At 39.5% G+C, this 21,415-nt stretch overlaps 1 protein-coding gene across 4 annotated transcripts in view; it reads left to right on the top strand.

Annotated features, from left to right (window-relative positions):
* The window catches only part of Bmper (BMP binding endothelial regulator), a 347,506-nt gene that overhangs the window by 156,663 nt on the left and 169,428 nt on the right, over positions 1-21,415 (top strand). For all 4 annotated transcript variants that reach the window (XM_074065307.1, XM_074065308.1, XM_074065309.1 and 1 more), the window contains 2 exons: positions 14,909-14,991; positions 18,195-18,285. In XM_074065307.1, coding sequence (XP_073921408.1) covers positions 14,909-14,991; positions 18,195-18,285 — 174 coding nt within the window. The remainder of the gene's footprint in view (positions 1-14,908; positions 14,992-18,194; positions 18,286-21,415) is intronic.

The raw sequence follows: 21,415 nt of genomic DNA, 5'->3' as shown, positions 1-21,415 counted from the left end.
CAATATGTGTTTCATGATGTCATCTCACATTGAGTGTAAAACATGGGTCCATCTAAAGTTGAGTGAGAATGAGAGGGCGACAATAAAAATGGATTAATAGCAATGTAAAATGATTGAATATCTCCCAACCTGTCTCAGGCCTTTTGTATTTTACTGTGTCTTTATTGCATTTCGTAAAGAGTTTAAAAAAAAGGTCTTAAAACCACTGGAGCCTAAGTGTATTTTATGTTACGATGTTTATAGTGTATTTTAGTACTAATCAACTTAGTGATAACCTAAGTTCAATTTTTAGTGTATCTCATTGTCTTCTGCAAAGTTACTAAATTATATGCAGTTATAACTTGAGACTTCCTAGGAACCATAATTTTGATATGATTATCTGACTTCTTTTTATAGCATTGTATAAAATGCACTTGTAATTTTGCTTGGAGTTTTCTGCAGGTGTTTTTAAAATGATTCTGTGATGGCTTATAATGTACCTACCCTGAAAAGAAAACTGCTTAGCACTTGAATGTATTTTCTTTTCCTTCTCATTTTTATTATAATTTGCCATTGGGCTGCTTATTATCTCAATCTATCTTGGAATCAAAACATTTTTATTTCCTCTGAGGTTCCTAATGGTGTCGTTTCATATGGATGATACAGCCAGGTGTTCTGGATGGAAAGTTGGGGACATCATCAGGCACTGTGGGAGAAAAATGATTTGATACACAAGCTCTTGCCTTCTCTCCAGATTTTCTTTTACTTGCTGCTTATGTTTGGCAACTGTGAAAATGGAAATATGTTTGTCTGTGTGACAGGCATCTCTTTATGAAAATGTGAGAGCATACAGAGATCTGTGTGATTTTAAAAACAATCATTATTCTGCGATGGTAAGCATTCTTTCCTGCCTTTGGTCAGAAGATGTGTTCTTGTAATCTTTTCTGAAATTGGCATAACTTTTTTTTTGTTTGTTTCTTTTAAGTGTCAAATGTTGTAGATTTCCTTTTGGAAAGGAACCTCATCTTGCTAATGTGCATTTGCTTAGAAATCTGTCTGCTAGACAGGATGATGTTTTCATAGGACTGATATGATAATGAGGATGAACCACGTACATTGGTATGCTTATGAACTTGAGTGCCTCTTCACGTCCTAGGAGCTCATTTACCAGAGCTAGCTCATTATGTTCCAGTAGCATGGTGATTGAAAGTCTGGAGGTGTTTATCTGCAGACATGCTTTTAGGCATTGAACCCAGATCCTATACTTTGAGTTTTTGTCTTACTGGGTTCTGGGGACTACGGATGTCATAGCCACCCTGATGGCTGTGAATGCAGAAACAAAGATAATCACTTCAAAATGCTAGAAACAAGACCACATTAAGGTGCTAAATGCAAAATCCAGGGCAATATTTTCATATTTTTAGGCATGTAGACAAAGCCTGTCTGTGCCTTGTGGCTTGTGGACTATAGAATAGTCGTAAAGACTCAGTTATCTGAAGAATGAATTGAAAAGAGGATAGGACTTGGGTTTAGACGTGGAATCAATTCCTGACTCTGCCAGTTTTAGTTACTCGACTTTGGCCAAGCTTCTTTCCTCACTTTGGTAAACACAGGAGCTAGACTAGATTGTAGGTCCCAAACCTGCCTGTACCGTGGAATTGCCAGGGCTGCTTGTGAAATATTCAGAAGACTGAACTCTGCTACCAACCACGTGAATCATAATCTCTAATGAGTGGGCCTACACTCTTTTTTTTTTATTGTGTCAAAGTATACAGAACATAAGACTTACATTTTAGCCAATTAAATGACATAGTTCAGTTGTATTAAACGTATTCATGTTGTTGTACAACACTTACCACTACTTATTTCAGGAACTTTTTCACATCCTAAACTGAAACTCTATACCCATTAAACAATAACTGCTCCTCTCCTCACCCTTCCTCAAACTCCTGGTAACCTCTATTCTACTTCCTGTTTCTATGAATTTATTCTAGGTACCTCATGCAAGTGGAGTCATGCATTTTTATTTTGGTGTTTGGTTTATTTTACTACATAGTATTTTCAAAGTTTTCCCGTGTTGCATCATGTATCATAATTTCATTTCTTAAGAAAGTTAAATAGTCCATTACATATACAACATTTTGTTTAGCCATTCATCAATCTCTGGACTTTTGGGTGGTTACCACTGGGCATTTGAATGCTCATGGTCTTCTGTCCAGGAACACAAAAGCATATTTTAGAATACCTGCATATATATGAGTTATCTGAAGGATGGGACCCAAGTCTAAAAATGAAATTCACTTACATTTCTTTTTAAAAAAAATTTTTTATTTTTTTCATTTTTATATTTACTCCCATGTGTATACATTGTTTGGGCCACAACCCCCCACCCTGTGCTTCCAGGCAGAACCTGTTCTGCTCTCTTTTTCTCCAATTCTGTTGAAGAGAAAACATGAGATACTAAGAAAGTCAGCATTTTGCTAGTCTGAGATAAAGATAGCTATACAGAGAGATTCCTAGCATTGCTTCTGTGCACATGTGTATTGCAACTCACATTGGTTCATCTCTGCCAGACCTCTTCACTACTTCTTGGTCCCCTTCCCACAGTGGCCTCTGCCAGTTTAAGATTACTTTATTTGCTCCTCTACAGTGAGCACATCAACCACATTCAAGTTTTAGGTTTCCTTCCCTTTCCTTATTCCTCCTGTGTGTTCTCCCTTTAGTGTATGACCCATGCTGAATAATATTACTGCATTTGTTTTAGGTCTATAATCTGCATATGAGGGAGACATGTGATTTTTGGCCGTCTGAGTCTGGTTAACTTCACTTAAGATGACGTTCTAGGATGGAAGCATAGTGTGGGGGGATTGCAGGTGGAGGGGAATAGAGGGGGAGAGAGTGGATGAGAAGGGGGCAGAAAGAGTAGTTGGGAGGGAGAACAATGGATTATAGCACAGGAAAAGGAGGGAAAGTGAGGGGGGGTAAGAAGGGATAAGAAAATTGTGATGGTGAAGTTCATAATACAGGAAAAAAAAAAAAAAGAAAGAAAGAAACACAACCAAAACCACCAGGTACAAGAACAACAAAAAGTTCAGTTTTTTTGTAACAGTTCTGGAGTTATTCCTTAGGTGTCCAATCCTGGTATTGGTGTATAAGCAGGAGCTCTGATGTGGTCTCACCAAGTAACTGGCTTGTGAGTAGAATTTGGTTCCTTCTGTTCAGAGGGTTGCAATTGTGAGGTGAAGTAAGTCTGCCAGTTTTGTACAGGGTGGTCAGAGCTGTTGTTGTTTTCACCAGGCAGCAGCTGTGTTGCCTTTCAGCTGTAACTCTGTTTGATCAGCTCCTCCCCTAGCAAGGTGGGGCAGTTCAGTTTTGAATGCTGCCCTTTGTCCCACTGGATCAGCTCTGGGATCCACCGGAGATGGGAGGTTGGCTTGTCACCCCACCCCTGTTCTCAGGCTTTGCTGCTTTACCCACATTCCTTCACTGAGTTTGGCACTGAGAGTTTGGCTCCTTGCCCCACCCCATTCTCTGGGGCAGGTTCAGTGTTCCACCCCCACCTGCACTGTCAGTATTACATTACAGTTTGCTGGTTATGTTTTTCAGTTTTCTTGGGTTGGGGGTTCAGTCTGCCCAGAGGTTGTGCTGGATTATGTTGTAGGAGTGTGGGTAGGGGAGTTGTGCATAGTGCATGATACTCATTTGTTTGTTCTGAAGATTCACACAAGCAGCTTTGGAGTCTGGTGGTGGGGAAAAATGGTGCCACTTCTCTCAGTGTGGTGGGGAGTAGGTAGGCTTTTCACGGACAAGGGGTCCAGGATGTCACAGTTTGATTCTGATTGATGCTCTGTTTTCTGCTTGTTTGGAGACATTTAAAAAAAGAGAGAAACGACAGGGGGAGTGGTTCCCAGGGCTGGACACACCTTGCCAGCTGTGCTGTGCAGGGATTTTTGCAGATGTTAGATGAAATTAAAGGCTGATTTAAGGGTCAGTCTTTGAATTTTATGTGCACGTAATGTGATGGCAGTGATTATTTTGGCTAGAAACAATCAGAATTACCCAAGTGTAGCTCTGACATTTCAAGGTGGTTTCTGGAGTCACGGTGCTTAGGATTTCTGATTCTCTACCCTTGGATCCTCACTTATATTTCATATATGCCTTATACACATGGCCTGAAGGTAATTCTGTACAGTATTTTAATGATTTTATGCATGAAGCAAAGTTTCACGGTGTAGAATTTTCCACTTGTGGCGGCATCCTGTTAGTGTTCAAAAAAGTTTCAGATTTTGAATTTTAGTGTAGGAACACTCAGTCTGTCCTGTATGCACTGACATGCTGGACTACTTATGTTCCCGACTCTGTGTTCAGAGACAACACATTGAGAGCTTGAAATCCACTGTGGTGGGAGTATTTATGCCTTGGAAGTCAGAGTGCATAAAACCAGTGCATCTCTCAAAAGACCCTGTTGTTAAACGTTACTGGCAATAGGCCAGGTGTTTGTGTTTTTCTTCATTTTAACAAACGTCACTAACAAAAGAAATACAATCTAAAAGATAAGCCTTTGTTGACAAGCTAAAATCCAGAAATCAATGGTTCCTCTTAGATTTGGGAAGCCCTGGAAGTTCATAATCCAGATCCTGCTAAAGCCTCCTTTCACTCTAGCTTGTGTGTGGAGTGGGCTCCACAAACCCAGCTCCTCCTCATTCTTCTCTAGTGTTAGCACATGAGTGAAAGCTACTTTTTAGGGCCAGATATTTGGCAGTCTCTTCTATGACTTTGGTCCACAGGTTAGTCTTTATTAATTTTGTCCTTTTTCTAGAATGGGAAACCTTTCCTTCTTAATGTCCTTGTCTACCTGTCTTTCAAATGTAACAATGATCCCCTTTGATTTCATTGCATGGGAATAGAAGGGGGCCACACACAGCCTCCCAGGAGACTGTGAGCAAGTGCTTGACTATTTAACCAGATGCTCTTCTACTGGTCACACAGATCCAAATCATCCCAAGCAAAGAGGCTCAGCTTCAACTTCCCAGAAAAGAACCCAGATAAAGAAGGTGGTAGATAAGAGGAAACAGACAGGTTGTAGGAATCTATATTTTTCAGATCCCCAGGGATCCCTTAGCCCTCGATCCCCCTGCTCCTTGATAAGTGCTCCCCACTATAAGGCAGACACAATCAGGCTTTGTCCTGCAGTGTGAGAGGTTCCTGCATGATAGGTGAATCAAGCCTGATTTCCCATAATAAGTAATTTGTTTTGTTTCCCCCACCCCATATGACTAATTTTTAAAATGGTTTAAAAAGGGAGGGGCCAATGGGTATTTTGTGCGCAGAGACGAACTTACTAAAGAATTCATATAAACAGTCTAGTGACTTAGAATAGCTGAAACAATTCTGAAAAAACAAGAATGAAATGGAAGGAATCATTCCACTTACAGCCGTAGTAATAAAGACAGTGTGGTAAAGACTGAGGGACAGATGCAAAGATCTATGGAACAGAATGGAGAACCCAGAAACAGACTCACACAAGTATGTCCAATTGACTTTTAATAAAGGCTCCAAAGAAATTCAGTGGAAGCAGGCTAGTTTTTTAGTGCATGTTACTGGGACAATTAAGTAGCCATAGACAAAGAAAAAAAAAATCCTGACCAGAACCTTACTCATTATGCAAAAATTGACCACAGGCTTAAATGTGCAACTATAAACAAAAGCATAGAAAAACCATGTAGGAGAAAATATTTGGGACCGAGGGTTGGGCAAAAAGTTTTCAAACTTGATACCAAAAGCACTGTCCATAAAAAGCCAAGACTCGTAACTTGCACCACATCAATAAAATACAGTTTGTTCTATGGAAGACTTTGTGAGCAGGACAAAAAAAATCTAATTAGAAATGGACAAAATATATGAAGAGACTTTTAATCAAAAAAATATATAGATGACAATTAAAAGATGTCCAATATCATTAGTTATCAGGAAAACGCAAATCAAAATCACAACAAAGTATCACTACTCACCTATCAAAAATGGCTTAAAAATGATGACACTAACCACTGGTGAAGAAATGGAAAGTAGCTGGTGAGAGTGTCAAATGGTTCAGTCACCCTGGAAATCAGTGTGACAGCTCCTTACAAAACTAAACAAACACTTACCATATGACTCTGAGATTGTATTCATAAGCAATTGTCCCATTCAAATGAAAATCTGAATGGTTAAGCTATGGTGCATCTATATTTGGGAATATTGCTCAGCAATAAAAAAGGAACAAGCGATAGATCCAATAACTTATTTGGACCTAAAATACTTTTTCTGAGAGAGAAGAGTTGATCTCAAAAGGCTACATACCATATAATCCCATTAGTAGAACATTATTGAATAACAAAATTATAGAGAAGGAAAGTTGGTTAGTGGTTGCCACTAGTCTGGGATGGAGTGAGAAGCACAGTGAGTGTGTTTATGAATGAACAGCCAGAGGGAGTCTTATGAAGTAAGTGCCGTGAAAGTTGATTGGTTATAAGATCTGCACATGATAAAACTGCATACACACACACAAACACACACATACCACACACAAAGTGTGTATCTAAAAATTGGTAAAATCTGAATAAGCTCTGTGGATTGCATCAATGGTCAACTTCCTGGTTTTGATACTGTACTAAAGTTCCATAAGATGTTAACATTGGAAGAGGTTTGAGGAAGGTGCGTGTCCTCTCCTTGCATATTTATCTGCACCCTCTAGTGAATCTAGAATTATTTTCAAAGAAAAAGGGTAGTACTGGAATATTCATGACAATTTTTTCTCGGTGAGCCCTGAATTTCCTATTTAATTAACCATAAAGATCATATCATCTAATATACTTTCAAAGGTATAAAAATCACCCACAGGAAAACTTTGATCACAAAGATGTTATTTCGTATGTGTGTGTAGACATCTCATATCTTCATTATTCTTGTCCAAGAGATGATACTCACTGATGTTTTTGAAATAACTTTGGGGAAACGGACGAATTCCCTTCATGACTTTTTGTCTGTATCCACTGTAATACGTTCTATGAGGTTGTTGGTTATTTTTTCTGTTTTTGAATAAGTTTTATTTTCTTGGGCTGCCACTGTGTAACCCAAACTGTGGAACATGTTCTTATTTTTAAAAAATGCATGAATCAAACCTGAGATGTTTGAATTTGATCCTTTGAGCTCTAATTATTTGTTGCTTCCTCATGTCAGAGGGCCTAAGGCGTAGCATGATCGGTGGCCAAACATAAAGGCATTTATAACAGAATTCAAACATAAATCCACAAAAATCATCTCTCACCACTCCAGCCACAAGGCCTGCATTTTGCCTTGTAAGTCCTGCTTTCAGTCACTGCTGAAACATCTCTTTGAAGTATCATGGAAAGGCAGCATGTCGTCCTCCCCAGGTCATTATTTTCACCATGGAAGCTACCACTTTCTGAGCCTGGTAGAAACAGAGTAGTTTGTGTGATGTGGGTTTTGGAGTAAGACAGAAAGAGTGGCTGTGCAACTGGGACAGAGTCATTTCACTCTCCTCAACTTTATTTTCCTCATTTTTGCAAACTGGGGATAAAATCTTGTCTGTCCTATGGTGTTTTTTAATAAGAATAAAATTTAGTTTCAGGTGAAAACTCCTCAAGTACAGTGCTTACCTGTAACAGTCACACAGGATTTAAAATTTCTCTCTTCTTTCCCTTTTTCTTATTGGAGTATTTTTTTTCCACATAAAAATTTTTTGAAAAATGTTTTTTGGAACTCATTTCTGGAAAAGGGCTTCAGTGACATTTTCCTGTCCACATTAGAAAAAGCAGTATGATGACTTCATTGGACAGATCCCTGGTGTATTGCTGTTTGTTTTTCTCCATCTTTGCTTAAGGTGAGCTGACCTTGCTCCTTTCTCCCTTGCCTACTGTGAAGCAGTGGGTGCTGTCTGTCAGTGGGGTGCTGAGGGCAGAATGGCTGCTGCAATGTGAGTCCGTGCTGAGGAAGAAGCATTTAGAAGGGTTTATGGTCAGAACACATGAAACACAAACAACGATAGGCATGTGGCACACATAAAAAAGTTGTTGCAAGTGATTTCTTCACTGAATGTATTTATTGCATATTTCTTTCATTGTATTAGTTTTATTAAGAATGCAAAAGCATATTTACCAAATAGAAGCCCAATTTATTTACAGTTTATAAAATCGATTTTGTTATCTTAAAATCAATGCCAGATATTATCTTGTTATAATACTGTTAAGTTCTGTGAGACTGTAAGCCAAATCTCATCACTTTGTAGTCTGCAATAAACACAAAGATGAGAAATATAAGAAGTTCATGTGGACAGTTGGTGGCCTTTTGTATTGGTAAAGTGAGCAGAATTTGCAAGTGACTTACTGTACTCATCTGATATTTCTGTTTATTTGGGATTTTATTAATGTAGTCACCAAAAGCTAAGTAAAATAGAGTTCTACAATTTCATATTCTATTGTCAATTATTTCATTTGGATCATATATTGAATTTCTAGTTTGAATACAAAGCACAAAAGCTATAAAAAGAATGTTGTGGTTAGGGGCACATGCCACTCTTTAGGAACTCACTTCACGAGTCTGATTTCTTCTCTTGGGATTGAGGAAATGGGTTGGCTATAAAATTCCCATTAGTCAAAAATAAGCAAAATTGTCCGCGGGACTCATGGTAGGTATAGCCCTGAATAGTAATAAAAGCCTGTGTTAATGAACTCTTAAGGACACAATTCAAGCCCTCAAATGACCAGTCAGACTTTGTGTTTATCCCTTCTAATTGTTACTCCATATGGTTTTAGAATATGGTGTCTGCAACTCATGAAGAAATTGAACTCATGAAAAAACTGGAATTGGGCTGGGGTAATTTGGGGTTTTATTGACCAAGTCCAGAGGGTGGGAGTTGCCATGTCAGGGAGCCAGGAGCAGCAAAGAATGGCTGACCTGTCTGCTCTCTTATTCTGTCCCTCACGGCATGAACTGACTTTAGAGAACACAAATTTGGTTTCATTTAAATAAATATGACTGAATGCTTATTAACCAAACCGAACCAACCAACCAACCAAATAAACAAAAACAAAACAAAACAGAACAAAAATAAAGCAGTAGTTTGGGGAACTGAACTGGATTTTGGGTAAAAGATACCCTACTGATAAAGAGCTCATCCACATGACTCCAGGAGACCTTTGCTTCCCTGGAAGTGGGATTGATTGGGTCAGGGAGACAGGAGGTCCAGAGAATGTCATCCTCACTATTTCTGTGATTTTTCAGGAATGTTAGTGCTTGTTATTTAAACCAGCAAAATTCATTAAGTACCTGCTTTATACAAAGTACCGTAAGGGACCTGGAAATACACAGATGGAGAAAGAGCACAGAAATACACTCTGAGCAAGGAAGTGTCAAAATGGCTTCCCAGATTATGACTTTAGGCTGAGATTTGAAGGATGAGCGAGGTAGGCAAGGACTGAGATCTTGGATGACCTATGTATCGTTATGGGGGCTAAAGAGATGGAAGGAATAGATGAGATTTGGGTTTTTCAAGAAGAGACAAGCATGTGCAAGATCGCAGGACGAGAAAACCAGAAGACTGGGGGAGTTTTAAGTGAGGCTTGTATGGAGTAGAGGAAATATGAGTTTGGGAGCAGCAGAAAAGAGGGTGAAGAGGTGGGTGGGAACCAGGCCTGGGAGCTGTACTATTGGCTATCCATTATCTTCAGGCTCTGAATCTGTGGATTCAATCAACTGCAGATTGAAAATATTTGAAAAAATCTGTATCTGTAATGTTTATGAACAGACTTTTCATCCTTGTTATTTTTCCCTGAACAACACAGCATGACAACTATTTACATAGCATACATATCATGTTAGGTATTATAAATAAGTTACAGTGATTTAAAGTATAAGAGAGGATGTGGGTAGGTTACATGCAAATGCTATGCCATTTGTTATAAAGATTGAGCATCAACAGATTTTGGTGTCCTGGGGGGTCCTGAAACTATTCCCTCTGGGTACTAAGACATGACTGTATATACCAAGAAGTTGTAAGTTTAGAGTACTGGCTAATGATTTTTAATTTCAGTTGTACGTGAGATTGCTCTTCTACTTTCATTTGCTGGTATCCAAAGATTTGCTGGAGATTTTGATCCAGTTGTTCTGGAGAAGAAGGGTTAGGGATAAGTGTGCATTCTACATCTCAGCCAGCCTAAGGTATAGAAGTATGACAGTATGAAAATGACACAGTAAGTCTAGACTTGAAAGAGCACATTGACAACAGTGGAGGAGGATGGCTTGAAAGAGACACCTCACAATCATAAAAACAGCCTATTGTCATAGTCCAAATGAGAAATATAGAACAGCTTAGCAGAGGCCAGAGTGCAGGGGATGGAAAAATAATCAGAAGGGAGCATCTGGAAGGCATGAGAGGAGGTTGAAGAAGGAAACGGTCAGCATCCACAGAAAGGTCTGATGGGAAAGACTGAGACTCTTCTGGCTGGACACATAAAGGGCAAGTTTTTTCTGAATAGTGGATAGCTGCCCTACAGAAGTCAGATAGCTTTGGTTGAGGTCCTGGCACACACATTCAGAAGATGCAAGTTCATCATGAAAGTTACCCTAGGTTCTGAGTTGGAGTTCTGGAAATGAGATGAAAGGACTAGAACTGGGAGGTGGGACCACACTGTGAGGACTTTGGGTACTGGGGACTAGGTTAGTGGCAATGGCAAAATCTGGTTCTCTGGTCTTAGGCTCATGTTAAAAGAAAAGTGAGAGGATTTAGACTAGGAAGGGTGAAACAAGGCACAATTAAGGCTTGTTAGAAGACCAATGCCATTCCTTTATGGTCCTGATGATTTTTAACAGTTATTTTAACAACAGAATGATGAAAACGTGTGGTTTTTCTCTATCCCTTGGGATAGCTTGGCCACTGAAAAAGGTTGCAACTAATAGAAAAAAAATGAATTTTATTACTTAACTGTGGATTTAATTAATTTGTGCTCTTCCTGTTTCCATTGCCATGTATTTTCTGAGTTGACTGGTTGACTCGGCAGAGAGAGCGTTTCTACTACAGTATATGAACTAGAAAAAAAACTATGAAGTTCTTTCTCACTCTGAAAATATTTAATATTAAAAGAGCCAAAATAATGTAAAAGGAAAGTGTAACTACTTTAAGCACATTTTTTGCATTATTTTAGGTATAAAGAAGAATTAATGAGCTCTGAATTTTGGTTTATTATCAGGATTTCCCAACCTTGGCACAGTTGACCCTTTGAGCTGGTTAATTCTTTGTTTACCTTGTAGGGTTTGGTAGCTTGCCTGGCCTCTGTCTGCCACATACCCCTAGCATCCCTCACTCCCAGTGTGACAACAAACAGTGTCTCTTAACATTGTTAAAATTCCCCTGGGTATGGGTGGGTGTGGAAGGCAAAATCACCCTTGGTTGAGAATTACTGGTTTAAATATATTGTGGTGATTTTATCAGAAAAGAATCACTTCTGCTTGCTGGTTTAATAAGCTTTATTGAGTTTGTGGTATTTCAAAAGCTGTTTATCACCAGGAAATAAAACCTATAGATGGTGATACATTTCCATGAAGAAAGTTTACTTAGAAGATATTTAAAGACTAAGAAAAAGCTATTTGTTTACCTATTTTACCTACCCCCCCTCACTTTTTCATTTATTTATTGGATCTGCTGTCATTTAATTTTTGTCCTGGGCCATCAAGATTGTAATGCAAAAATAATACTAGCAATTTAGACCTGGATGTGAAGATGTGGATTTCACACTTAATTCCCTCTCATTTGGAGCAGGCCACTTCATCCTTTCTGTGTAAATTTTCTCATCTGGAATGAAGGAGGTAAAGCAGTATTATCTGTAAGTTTGCTTCTAGTTTTAAACATTGAAGCTTTAATAATTTTTATTGTTTCTGTGAGTTGTTCCTCACTCTCATGACATATCCCCAATGCAATAATTGTCAGAAAGTGTTCTGTAGGCTCCCAGTGGTCCTTGGACTACAATGCTGATCTCCAGGGACATAGGTATAGAGAGTAAACAACTAAAACAGTCAGTGCCACTTGACAGGGTGGGTATTCTATGCCCAGTGCGTGTAATAATTGAAAAAGTGAGCTGGTATTTTCTATAGTCTTTAAATTCCATTTTTCTAGTAAGAAAACGTTTACTAAGTTTTATAAAAGTATTGGTTCACATTGGATTAGAATCAGAACAAAATAAACTGGTCTTTCACTGGAGGTAATGTGAAAGGCACTATTTGGATATATGGTGGAAGTTTTTCTCTGCTTCTCTACTCTGGCCAATGAAAGAGAGTATGTTTTGCCTCTGGGGCTTAAATAAAAAGAGGAGGAAGACATTGCCCTTCTAGTCTATTAGCAGCATAAAGTTGGTGGCAAATAGAATTTATTATAAAGAAGTTTGCTTTACAGAAAAACAGAGGTCACTTATTTCTTATTTTTTTAATTCATTTATTCATATGTGTATACATTGTTTGGGCCATTTTTCTCCCCTGCTCCCCGCCTCCTCCCTCTCACTTATTTCTTGAGCATTTATAAGGTTCTCTTTGTCCAGGTTTCACATAGTTCAAGTTAGTATCTTTGACTAAGGTTACATGTTTATCTTAGAACATGAAGTCAAAGAGTAGTGAAAATCGCCTTTCTTTAGTTGTCTTATTACCCGAATAGCTCTTATATGTGAAGTCAACTCTTAATACCTGGTGTGCTAAAGTCTCCCTAACTAGCTGATGGAGTGAGGGCAGGTGAGGAAGCAAAAGCATGGGTTACATTTACTGCAGAGATTTTCACAGATGTTTTTGAATCTACTCCGTCTTCAGATTCATCCATCATGTGAGGAAATCTACTATATGGACTGGAGTGTGGTAAACTGACATGAGAACAAGGGCAGTTAAGCAATAGAGCACTTCACAATCTGACTTTGGTCTGATCTTCCAATATTTCTACTCACTTTTTTCCATGTCAAATATGATGGAAGAACAAGACTTCCAACAGTTATTTGAAGCCCAAACCACTGTTGGGTTCCCTGTCCTATGTGGACTGCTTGTTCCAATACCTCTATCTCATTTAGAGTGGAATAACCAGACGGCCCTGTTACTCCTGGGAGCCCTTTGCACATGACCTGGCATTGCTTAGGAGTGGTCTCCTGTCCTGTACCTCCTCCCTGATCTATGTCGGTTTTGTGTAACACTTCCTCCTTCTGAGTGAAAAAGGCAAGATCTTTCCTGCCCTATTAGCAGCAAAAAAATCACCCTTTCTTTAAGTTTTTAATTCAGGAGATGAAAATATATAATGTATTCGGAAACTCCACCAGCAGACTTGGCAGGCATTTCATATTTACTTGGACTTTACATGAATTGGATTTGGTTCTCTGATTTCCCTGCCTCCATCTCTCGGAATGAGTTATTTATTATCTGAGCGCGCCTGTGTTAGCGGATCAGACACGCACATGGCACGTTGATTGTAAGTGCGTTTGTTCAGTAAGATTTATGCTAGCTCAAATAGTTTTATATTGGTTTTCATTGTTGAAAATATACTGTATTCTTCCTCGATTTGGCATGAGTATTTGTAGTATGCTAAAGGTACCTGTGGTTGTACACTTTATCTCTGTAACACTTCATGCAAAGGAAATTAAAAATATATAGTGAAAGCATTTCCTTAATATGTTTCCAATCAGCTGTGTACTTTAGTAATTTGATTTGTAGGAACTAGAGAGCAGAGTATGACTGAGCTCTTTTCAGTCATTCATAATTCTTTGGGAATTCAGATCATGGTTCTGAGTTTATGAAAACATCTGTTGAAAATTTCCTAAGTCTTTTTATTTTTCTGCGTATGTGTATTAAGAAGTATTTTTTTTTTTTTTTACCACAATGGTGTCTAAAAGAAGTCATGGAGGGAGGTGAGTCTTTTCTCTGTGCTTTGGAGAAGATAAACTGATGTGAGTTGAATTAGTCAGAAGTGCTTCACTGCAACAAGAGACCATTTTACTTCTACATGATCTCATGTTGTATGTTCCTGCATCTATGCTTTTTGGGGCTATTTTTGGTAAATCTCTGGGTTCCTAAGAATTCAGTGACCATGTGTATTTCCAGGTATGTTTTCCCAGAAAGTGTGTATCATAGTATAGACAGAATGTAAGTTGTACAAACAAATCAATATTGAATGAATCATGTTCTTCATACTGTTACTTTTTTTTTTTTTTTATTGCCATCCAGGGATGTAAGCTAATTGACTTGTTTCCTTGTTTGAAGATCTCTGGCTACTGACTTCTGTTTTGCCCAGTGAATTAGTATGGCTTTTATTTTGGCCAGTGAGTTAACACAGGGGAATTCATACATTGGTATTACCTGGAAGTAAAATGAAAGTAAAATATGAAATCATAGCTCTTAAAGGTGAGAGGTAAGCCTTGGAAGGCTTTATCTGGGGAAGAAAGTAGATCTTCAAGAGTGGGATAGGTTTAGAATTTTTCAATCAGTTCCTATATTTTAATTTTCTGCTTTTATTTCCCACCATGTTTTAAACTTCCCTCTTGATCTTCAGCAATTTTGAATTCATTTAGTTATGGAAGATCCTGTTTCATAGTGGTGTTTTTAGCTCAGCTACTTCTCATACTTGATTAAGCATAAATAAAATCATGATGTTATATATTTTAGCCAAGAGAATTTACTAATCTATGGTTTTTTTATTTGAAAATATAGTCCACAAGGTTAATGCATTCAGTAGTCAAAGAAGTAATGTAAGCACATGCCAAGTGGATACTTAGAAGGCTTAGCTGTGTTTGGGAAAAGTAGCAAAGAGCCAGTCTTGGCTTAGAGGATTTAATTTCTTTTTCTCCAAAGAGAAAGGAAGCCCACATTCATTCTTGGCCTTTCTTTTCCTTTCTGTTTTTTTCCTGTCTAGGTTGCACCTATGAAGGAAATACTTATAACAGCTCTTTCAAATGGCAGAGCCCAGCTGAGCCCTGTGTCTTGCGTCAGTGTCAGGTAAATTATATTATTGTACACTCCAGTAAAAAGGAATCCATGGAGTCTTCCTCAGCTACCCATTTCAGACAACACAGAGTGAGGCCCCCAAAGACAGACAAAATGAGAAACAAATGAAAAACAAACTGGGTCCTTGTACATATTTATTGTGACATTTACCATAACAAGACAGGTACAGGATAGATATTGTATAGGACTTGTTTCCAGAAACATATAGCAGAATGGTCTACCATTGTTAAATTATGCCTGGAAAAATTCCAGGAAGATGCATATGTCCTTGGGGGAAACTCATGTCTTCCTGTGAAATCATCTCTGAGAAAAACATGAATTCCTGTTAGCAGAAAAGAGGCATTGTTAGATAAGAAATGTTTTCCTTCTTTGATTTAGAAAGATTTTTGAACTGGAGCCAATCTGTAAACTGTATTAAACTGAAGCAATTAGTGCACTGTAATCTCAGTGATTTCAGCCTGACAAATTTAAGAACCACCAGTTCAGCAACTAAGGAATCCATTGTGGTTGATCCTTGATGAATTCCAAAAGGTGTAGTAATTCCACTTGGCTCTAATCCCTGCAGGTATTAAACACAGCAAAATGAACCAAAGAGAAATGAAGATCCTACATTTTCAAACTCCTTTGTTTATCTCTATAGAACTACTTTGTTAAAAAATAATGCTTTTCTAATTTTAACATAATTAAAAAATTGCCTATACAGATGATGCTGTTAAATCATTTTTAGTACAAAAAGACAAGAACAATGAATTTTAATAATACTGAAAGCCCACATTCCTATCAAAATTTGTAGCACTCCACCTCTGCCCTGTCTCTTGATCAGTGAAATTTTCACTGTTTAGTAGGGGCACTGCAGAAGCCTCGGTTACAATGTCATTCAATAAGATGGCCTCATGCCCTTTGAAATCCAGCATAACATTTGTATACAACCCTCAGAGACCTTATCAGTCCTCTAATTGCTTGGACTGGGGTACATTTTGCTGCCTTTGGATGGAGACATTTTTTAAATTAAATGCAAGCTACCTTATGGGAAGGCATGTTTTGTTGCCTAAAGAGTAAATGAAGTCATTATCTACCATTAGGACTGAAACTTCTATTGCCTATCACTGTTAGTTGCCGGCTACTCAACAGGGCCCAGGAGAGGATTGATGCAGGAATACTGAGTTATTATCAGAAGTTAGGAAATGCTCAACTGCAGAATGGTGCACAGGAGGGGGATGCTGGCTGCTCAAAATGAACTTCGCCTCTCATTCTTCCTCCTTCTCTAAAACTTCACTTAAGCCACTATAGTGAATATTCAATAAGCAGAAAGCAAAACTCTGTGAAGGTAGTTACACAAAGCTGTTCCTTTGCTCAACTGGCACCTTCCTGCTCCTACCCACTTGTTTCCTTCTTTTGGAAATGAGACCTCATTGAAGGATGCAGGACACCATTTACCTGTATCTAGCAGGCAAGTCTTGTTCCCCCAAAGAAGGACACAATTGCAGTCTGTCTCTACAAGCTCTTCTCTGGGCACAAAATCAGTTACAGAGGAGACGGCAAGGGCACGTGGGCTCTGTCTCTCATATAGCTAGTTCCTTTATCTCTCCATGCCTCACTTGTACCCTCTTTACATTGGGAGCAGATGATTTCTTTGCAAAATTGTAAGCAATAAGTGAGACTATGATTAAAATGCTTCTGCTAGATGCCTGCATGTGGTGGGTACAACTAGGAAGCAGACAGGTGACAGCAAATCTAATGAATGATCTGGTCTACCTTCTGCCTTAAATCTTCTGATGAAATGATGGCGAAAATTCACCTTTACTGTCCCGCTTTTAGTTTCTTAGTAGAAGAGGAAAATCTGAAGATCACAGACAGGAAATTGAGTCTGGGAGCTAACCTGAGTCCTCCATCTGGATTGCAGATATGGAGGAAAAATTGACCTCAGGCTATAGCTTTCTGCATTGCTTCAGTTATATAACTAAAGCATAGCTCCTTTTTGATGTTGTCTATGCTGATATTTTAGGAATTTTTTTCCTCCAAATATAATATAGACCACAATAAATTCCCCTTAGAGTACAAACCACAGGTCTGACATGATGTAAAGACATGTAAGACACAACCTTCCTTGTCAGATTGAGATGACATGGTAGCAGAGACAATGAATCAAATGGCCAACTGTTGAATTGTAACATCTGTTTTCTCCATTCAAAACAAAATTAAACAAATAAACAAAAACAGGAATTTGTTTACAAAATGGGTAGAGAATATAGAAGGACTTCTTCAGTGACCAAATGTGTAAATCAATTTTGAAAATGTTTCAATTGGCTGGGAGCCAAGCTTATACCTGTAATCCTAGCTACTCAGGAGGTAGAGATCAGGAGTATCATGGTTCGAGGCCAGTCCAAAAAATTGAAAGCGAGACTGTATTTAAAAAAAAAAAGGAACCTCAACACATAAAAGGACTGGTACAGAGTGGCCCAAGTGGTAGAGCATCTGGCTAGCAAGTGTGAGGCCCTGAGTTCAAAACCTCAGCACTACAAAAAAAAAAGTTTCAGTTGAAATTAAAAATATTACAAGTGCCAAGATTGATTTGCAAATGACTAACTTGATTTCGTGATTAAAACCTAAACTCTGTGTTTTGGCATATTTAATATAAACTTAGAAACAGTTTTGTCTGATCTTTTCATTTAATGTTGAACAAAACTGAGACCCAAACTTTATGTGAGGCTGAGTGATATTTATAAGATTGCATCTATCTGGTTTTTCCTAGAAAGTGTTAGGATTTATCTGGAGGTACAAACCTGGATGCTAGTTTGGGAATTATGCTTGCACTCTGTGTCTCGTGGTCAATGAGAGGTGTAGTAACAATGATAGGAAATACAGCTAGTATTGAAAGCCATCGTGAATGCGCAGCTAGGCTCTGTCAGGTACTGACTGAAGGCAAGAAAGTCTTACTAACTAGACAACAGGAAGACAAAGAGAAAGTGCAAGGACAGGATAAAGAACAGGTGACAGGATTTGCACTTGGAAGGCCGAAGCATTGATCAGGGAAAGCTGTATCGTATCTCATTTGCGCCAGGAACCTCTGAGCCTGACACCTCCCCAACCTTGCACTTTTTGGGTTCAGATTCTTCTCCTTCCTTGGTTATGCTCCTAAAGTAATTCCTCAGTGAGAATTCTGGCTGACTTACTTGTGATGTTCTGTTTTCCAGGAGGGTGTGGTCACAGAGTCTGAGGTGCGCTGTGTTGTTCACTGCAAAAACCCCTCAGAGCATCTGGGAGCCTGCTGCCCTTCATGTCCAGGTAATGCTCACTCGGGAAGGGGAACTCTGGATGTCTCTGTGCAGCACAAGGGCTATTGAGATCTCAGGGTTCTCTCCAGAGTGCCTGATCTCTCTCGCCATTGACTGGAATTTTCCTTGCTTTCCATCTGGCTACCTAATGGGCTGAGAGAGCAGGTTACTTTGCATAGAACTGTCTGGTTGGCCTTTGTGTGCCCAGCCTGGGCGAATGCACTGTGCTGGAGTCTTGGACTTTCCTGACCCAGAGGCCTGTTTTTCACCGCACAGGGCCACAGGTAACGCTTATTTTGGAAGGAAGGGCTGCGGCTTTCCCTTGCTTCCAGAAATGTCTTTTTACTGCTTCATATTGCAATACCTTGGCCTGAATGTACAGTGGTGATGAGGTGACCAGATGTTTTCTGAAAACCAAGAGCTGTGTCCCACATGAATTGAGTTTAGGGTTTTGCTGGTCTCAGTTTTCAGCATGATTCAATGAGTTGGACCTGCTATCTTTTTAAAAGGGCCCCACGGTCTTGCTGACAGCAATGGGAGCTTCTTTTTCCAGTGGCGGGAATGTTTCCTCTTACTTTTCTGAACAGAATTTCAAAGGCCTCCTGCATCTTTTCTTGCCCTTGCTTGTAAGCCTGGGGATTTTGAGATGAGGATTAAGACTGGGGGTTTTTGAGGTGAGCCTTTTTTTTTTTTCTGATCTCTTAAACCACTGGCCAGTAGTCTCAGCCAGGTGTTTTGTGTTTTCTCAGTGTTTTTCCTCATCGGTGCTGATACAACTACTGATCTTCATCTCTAAACTGACCCTTCATCTCTAAAGGGTCTGCTGTTCTTTGAGTCTTCCTGTGAGACAGCAAAGGCATCATGGTGGGATGCTCTGCAGAGATGAATCCGGCTCCATACCCCTTCATGTGGCTGATCTGAATCCCATTCGCAATTCCATCCCATTTAGTCTTTTCTTACCCTCGAATGACAGGACAGCCCGTTTTCACTGCTTCTCACCTTCCTTATGTCTTGGATGTCTTTATTTAGCTTTCTTTTCACACCATGATTACTATAAAACTTGTATTGTTGGATAAACTTACATGAGGGCCAAAAACTGGTTGAAAATGAACTAATTCTTTCCATCACCCAATTATTTTTAACCTATTAAGTAGTTTGCTTTGGTTCATTTCTCTTCTGAATGTTTTGACTGTTCTGCATCATGTGACTATGTCCTTAAATGTCTATAGGGTCTTTATTAAGTTACATCAATCGTTCTGTAGATTGTATATTAGACTCACCTGGCAAGCTTCAAATGCTAGATGTCGGTGCCCAGGCTGTGTCCCAGGCCAATTCCATCAGAATCTCTGAGTGGTTGGGCCAGGTCTTCCTCATTATTTCTAATATACAGCTAACCTTAAGATTGCATTTACCATGCAGATTTAAAAAATTATCATATCTCTGAAATAGGAATTTGGTTGTATCAAGTAGAATGCTGCTTTATCAATACAGAATCAATTCAGTCCTCCCCTTTGCGCCCCCAGCCATAGGACTCCTCAAGGAGCAAAGGTAATGGCAAAGGGACCCTTGAAACTCAGCACCTCTCACCTACATAGCATGCTATCACTCAGCAGATAGTCATGTTTCAAACAGCAGAGTATTGCTTGGTTGTGTTCCCAGGAAGGAAAGGGCTGAGCTCTATGATTACGTCTATTGCAGTGTTAAGTCCTCATAACCATCCAGGGAAGGGCAAGGTGTTGTCCACAGGATAAGAAGAAATCAGACCCAGTGAGAATGAGTGCCTGCTGGAGTAAGGACCACAGGTGGGATGGAACCTGGTTCCTTCTCTTTCCTAACTACTAAATTTCAGCACATCTCAGTCCAGCACATACCATGAGAAATTTTCTGCTTAGATTTTGATGCCCTGGGAGGCAAATCCTCCTTAAAAATGAGTGTGCTATTGCCAGCCACACACTATTCTTGACACCTGGCAGGCTCTGGGCCCTCAGTGATGAAGTGAGGAATCCACTTTGCTCACTCTCCTTAAAGCAAAGGACAGTGTTTGAGATGCAAATCAGAAGATTGAGAAGGGGCTGCCTCCAGAATGTGTTATCCTTTGCCTTGGGAGGGAGGCCTCAGCCAAGCCTGGATGGGGACAGTCCAGGGAAGCCTTAGGGTGTTCTCCTTGGTAATTCAGAAGGACTGGCATCTGTCATTGATCAGTGAATGGTATTCAAAATAATGACAAGCATGCACGGTCTGTGGTCAGTTTCTTCCTGAAACAGACTGCAGGGCATTCTTGGTTGTCTGCTCCTTCCTTTTTGTTTGATTCTTCGCTCAAGGATGGTGGGTTGTGATGGGAACAGTTTGAGTAGAATTTTCATTTAAAATTCCTTTACTTAAGTTGTCAATTGTAGGTTGTTGTGGCAATCTATATGACAGAATCAGAGGTACAAACATAGGAAAGAATTGAAGACGCTCTGTTGGAAGTGTTCTTTGGAGAGAGACAACTGGGTAGCTACCATTTATAAAGAGCACCAAGACACAGCATTGGGGGGCTGTGCATAGCAAGTTTTTCCACATTGCAGAGAACAGCAAGGAGGTGGCTGATTGTTAGTTCTGGGTGTGGATATTAAAAAGATCCTATTACTGGGACATGTTTTGAATTCAGCTTGACATGGCTAGTCCACAGCGACCCAACACTTGTCTACATCTTTCTGTCGAACAAAGGGCTGCAGGAAAGGGCCAGGGCCAGGTCAGGTGGGGGTAGTGTTCATTCTTCCATGTCAAGAATGGTTAGCTTCAAGCATTTGGTGGCTTCTGCTGACAGCTGAATCGGCAGATTTTGAATACATCTCAGTCCGTTGCTAAGTTTTGCCCATTGGAAGTTCTGCTTCAATACTGTTTACTAGGGAGAAAGTGACCTCAACTATCTTGGTCTTGTGAGGCCAATCACGAGAGAAGTCCCTTTGTTCATGTGACACAAAGTTGCTGGTCAGATTGTACCTCAAATCATTTAGACTATGGCAGTGTCCTGGGCATCTTTCTGAATAGAACACACTTCCTGGGTTTGGTCCTTTTGTTTTCTGAAGGTGGTAAGGACCACATCCTTTTAACACACACAGAGTGAGACTGAACGTCCGGGGGCAGTTTCTGTCTTG

Source organism: Castor canadensis, chromosome 2 (genome assembly GCF_047511655.1).
Source record: "Castor canadensis chromosome 2, mCasCan1.hap1v2, whole genome shotgun sequence".
NCBI lineage: Eukaryota > Metazoa > Chordata > Mammalia > Rodentia > Castoridae > Castor > Castor canadensis.
This window is presented reverse-complemented; position numbering and strand designations above follow the sequence as displayed.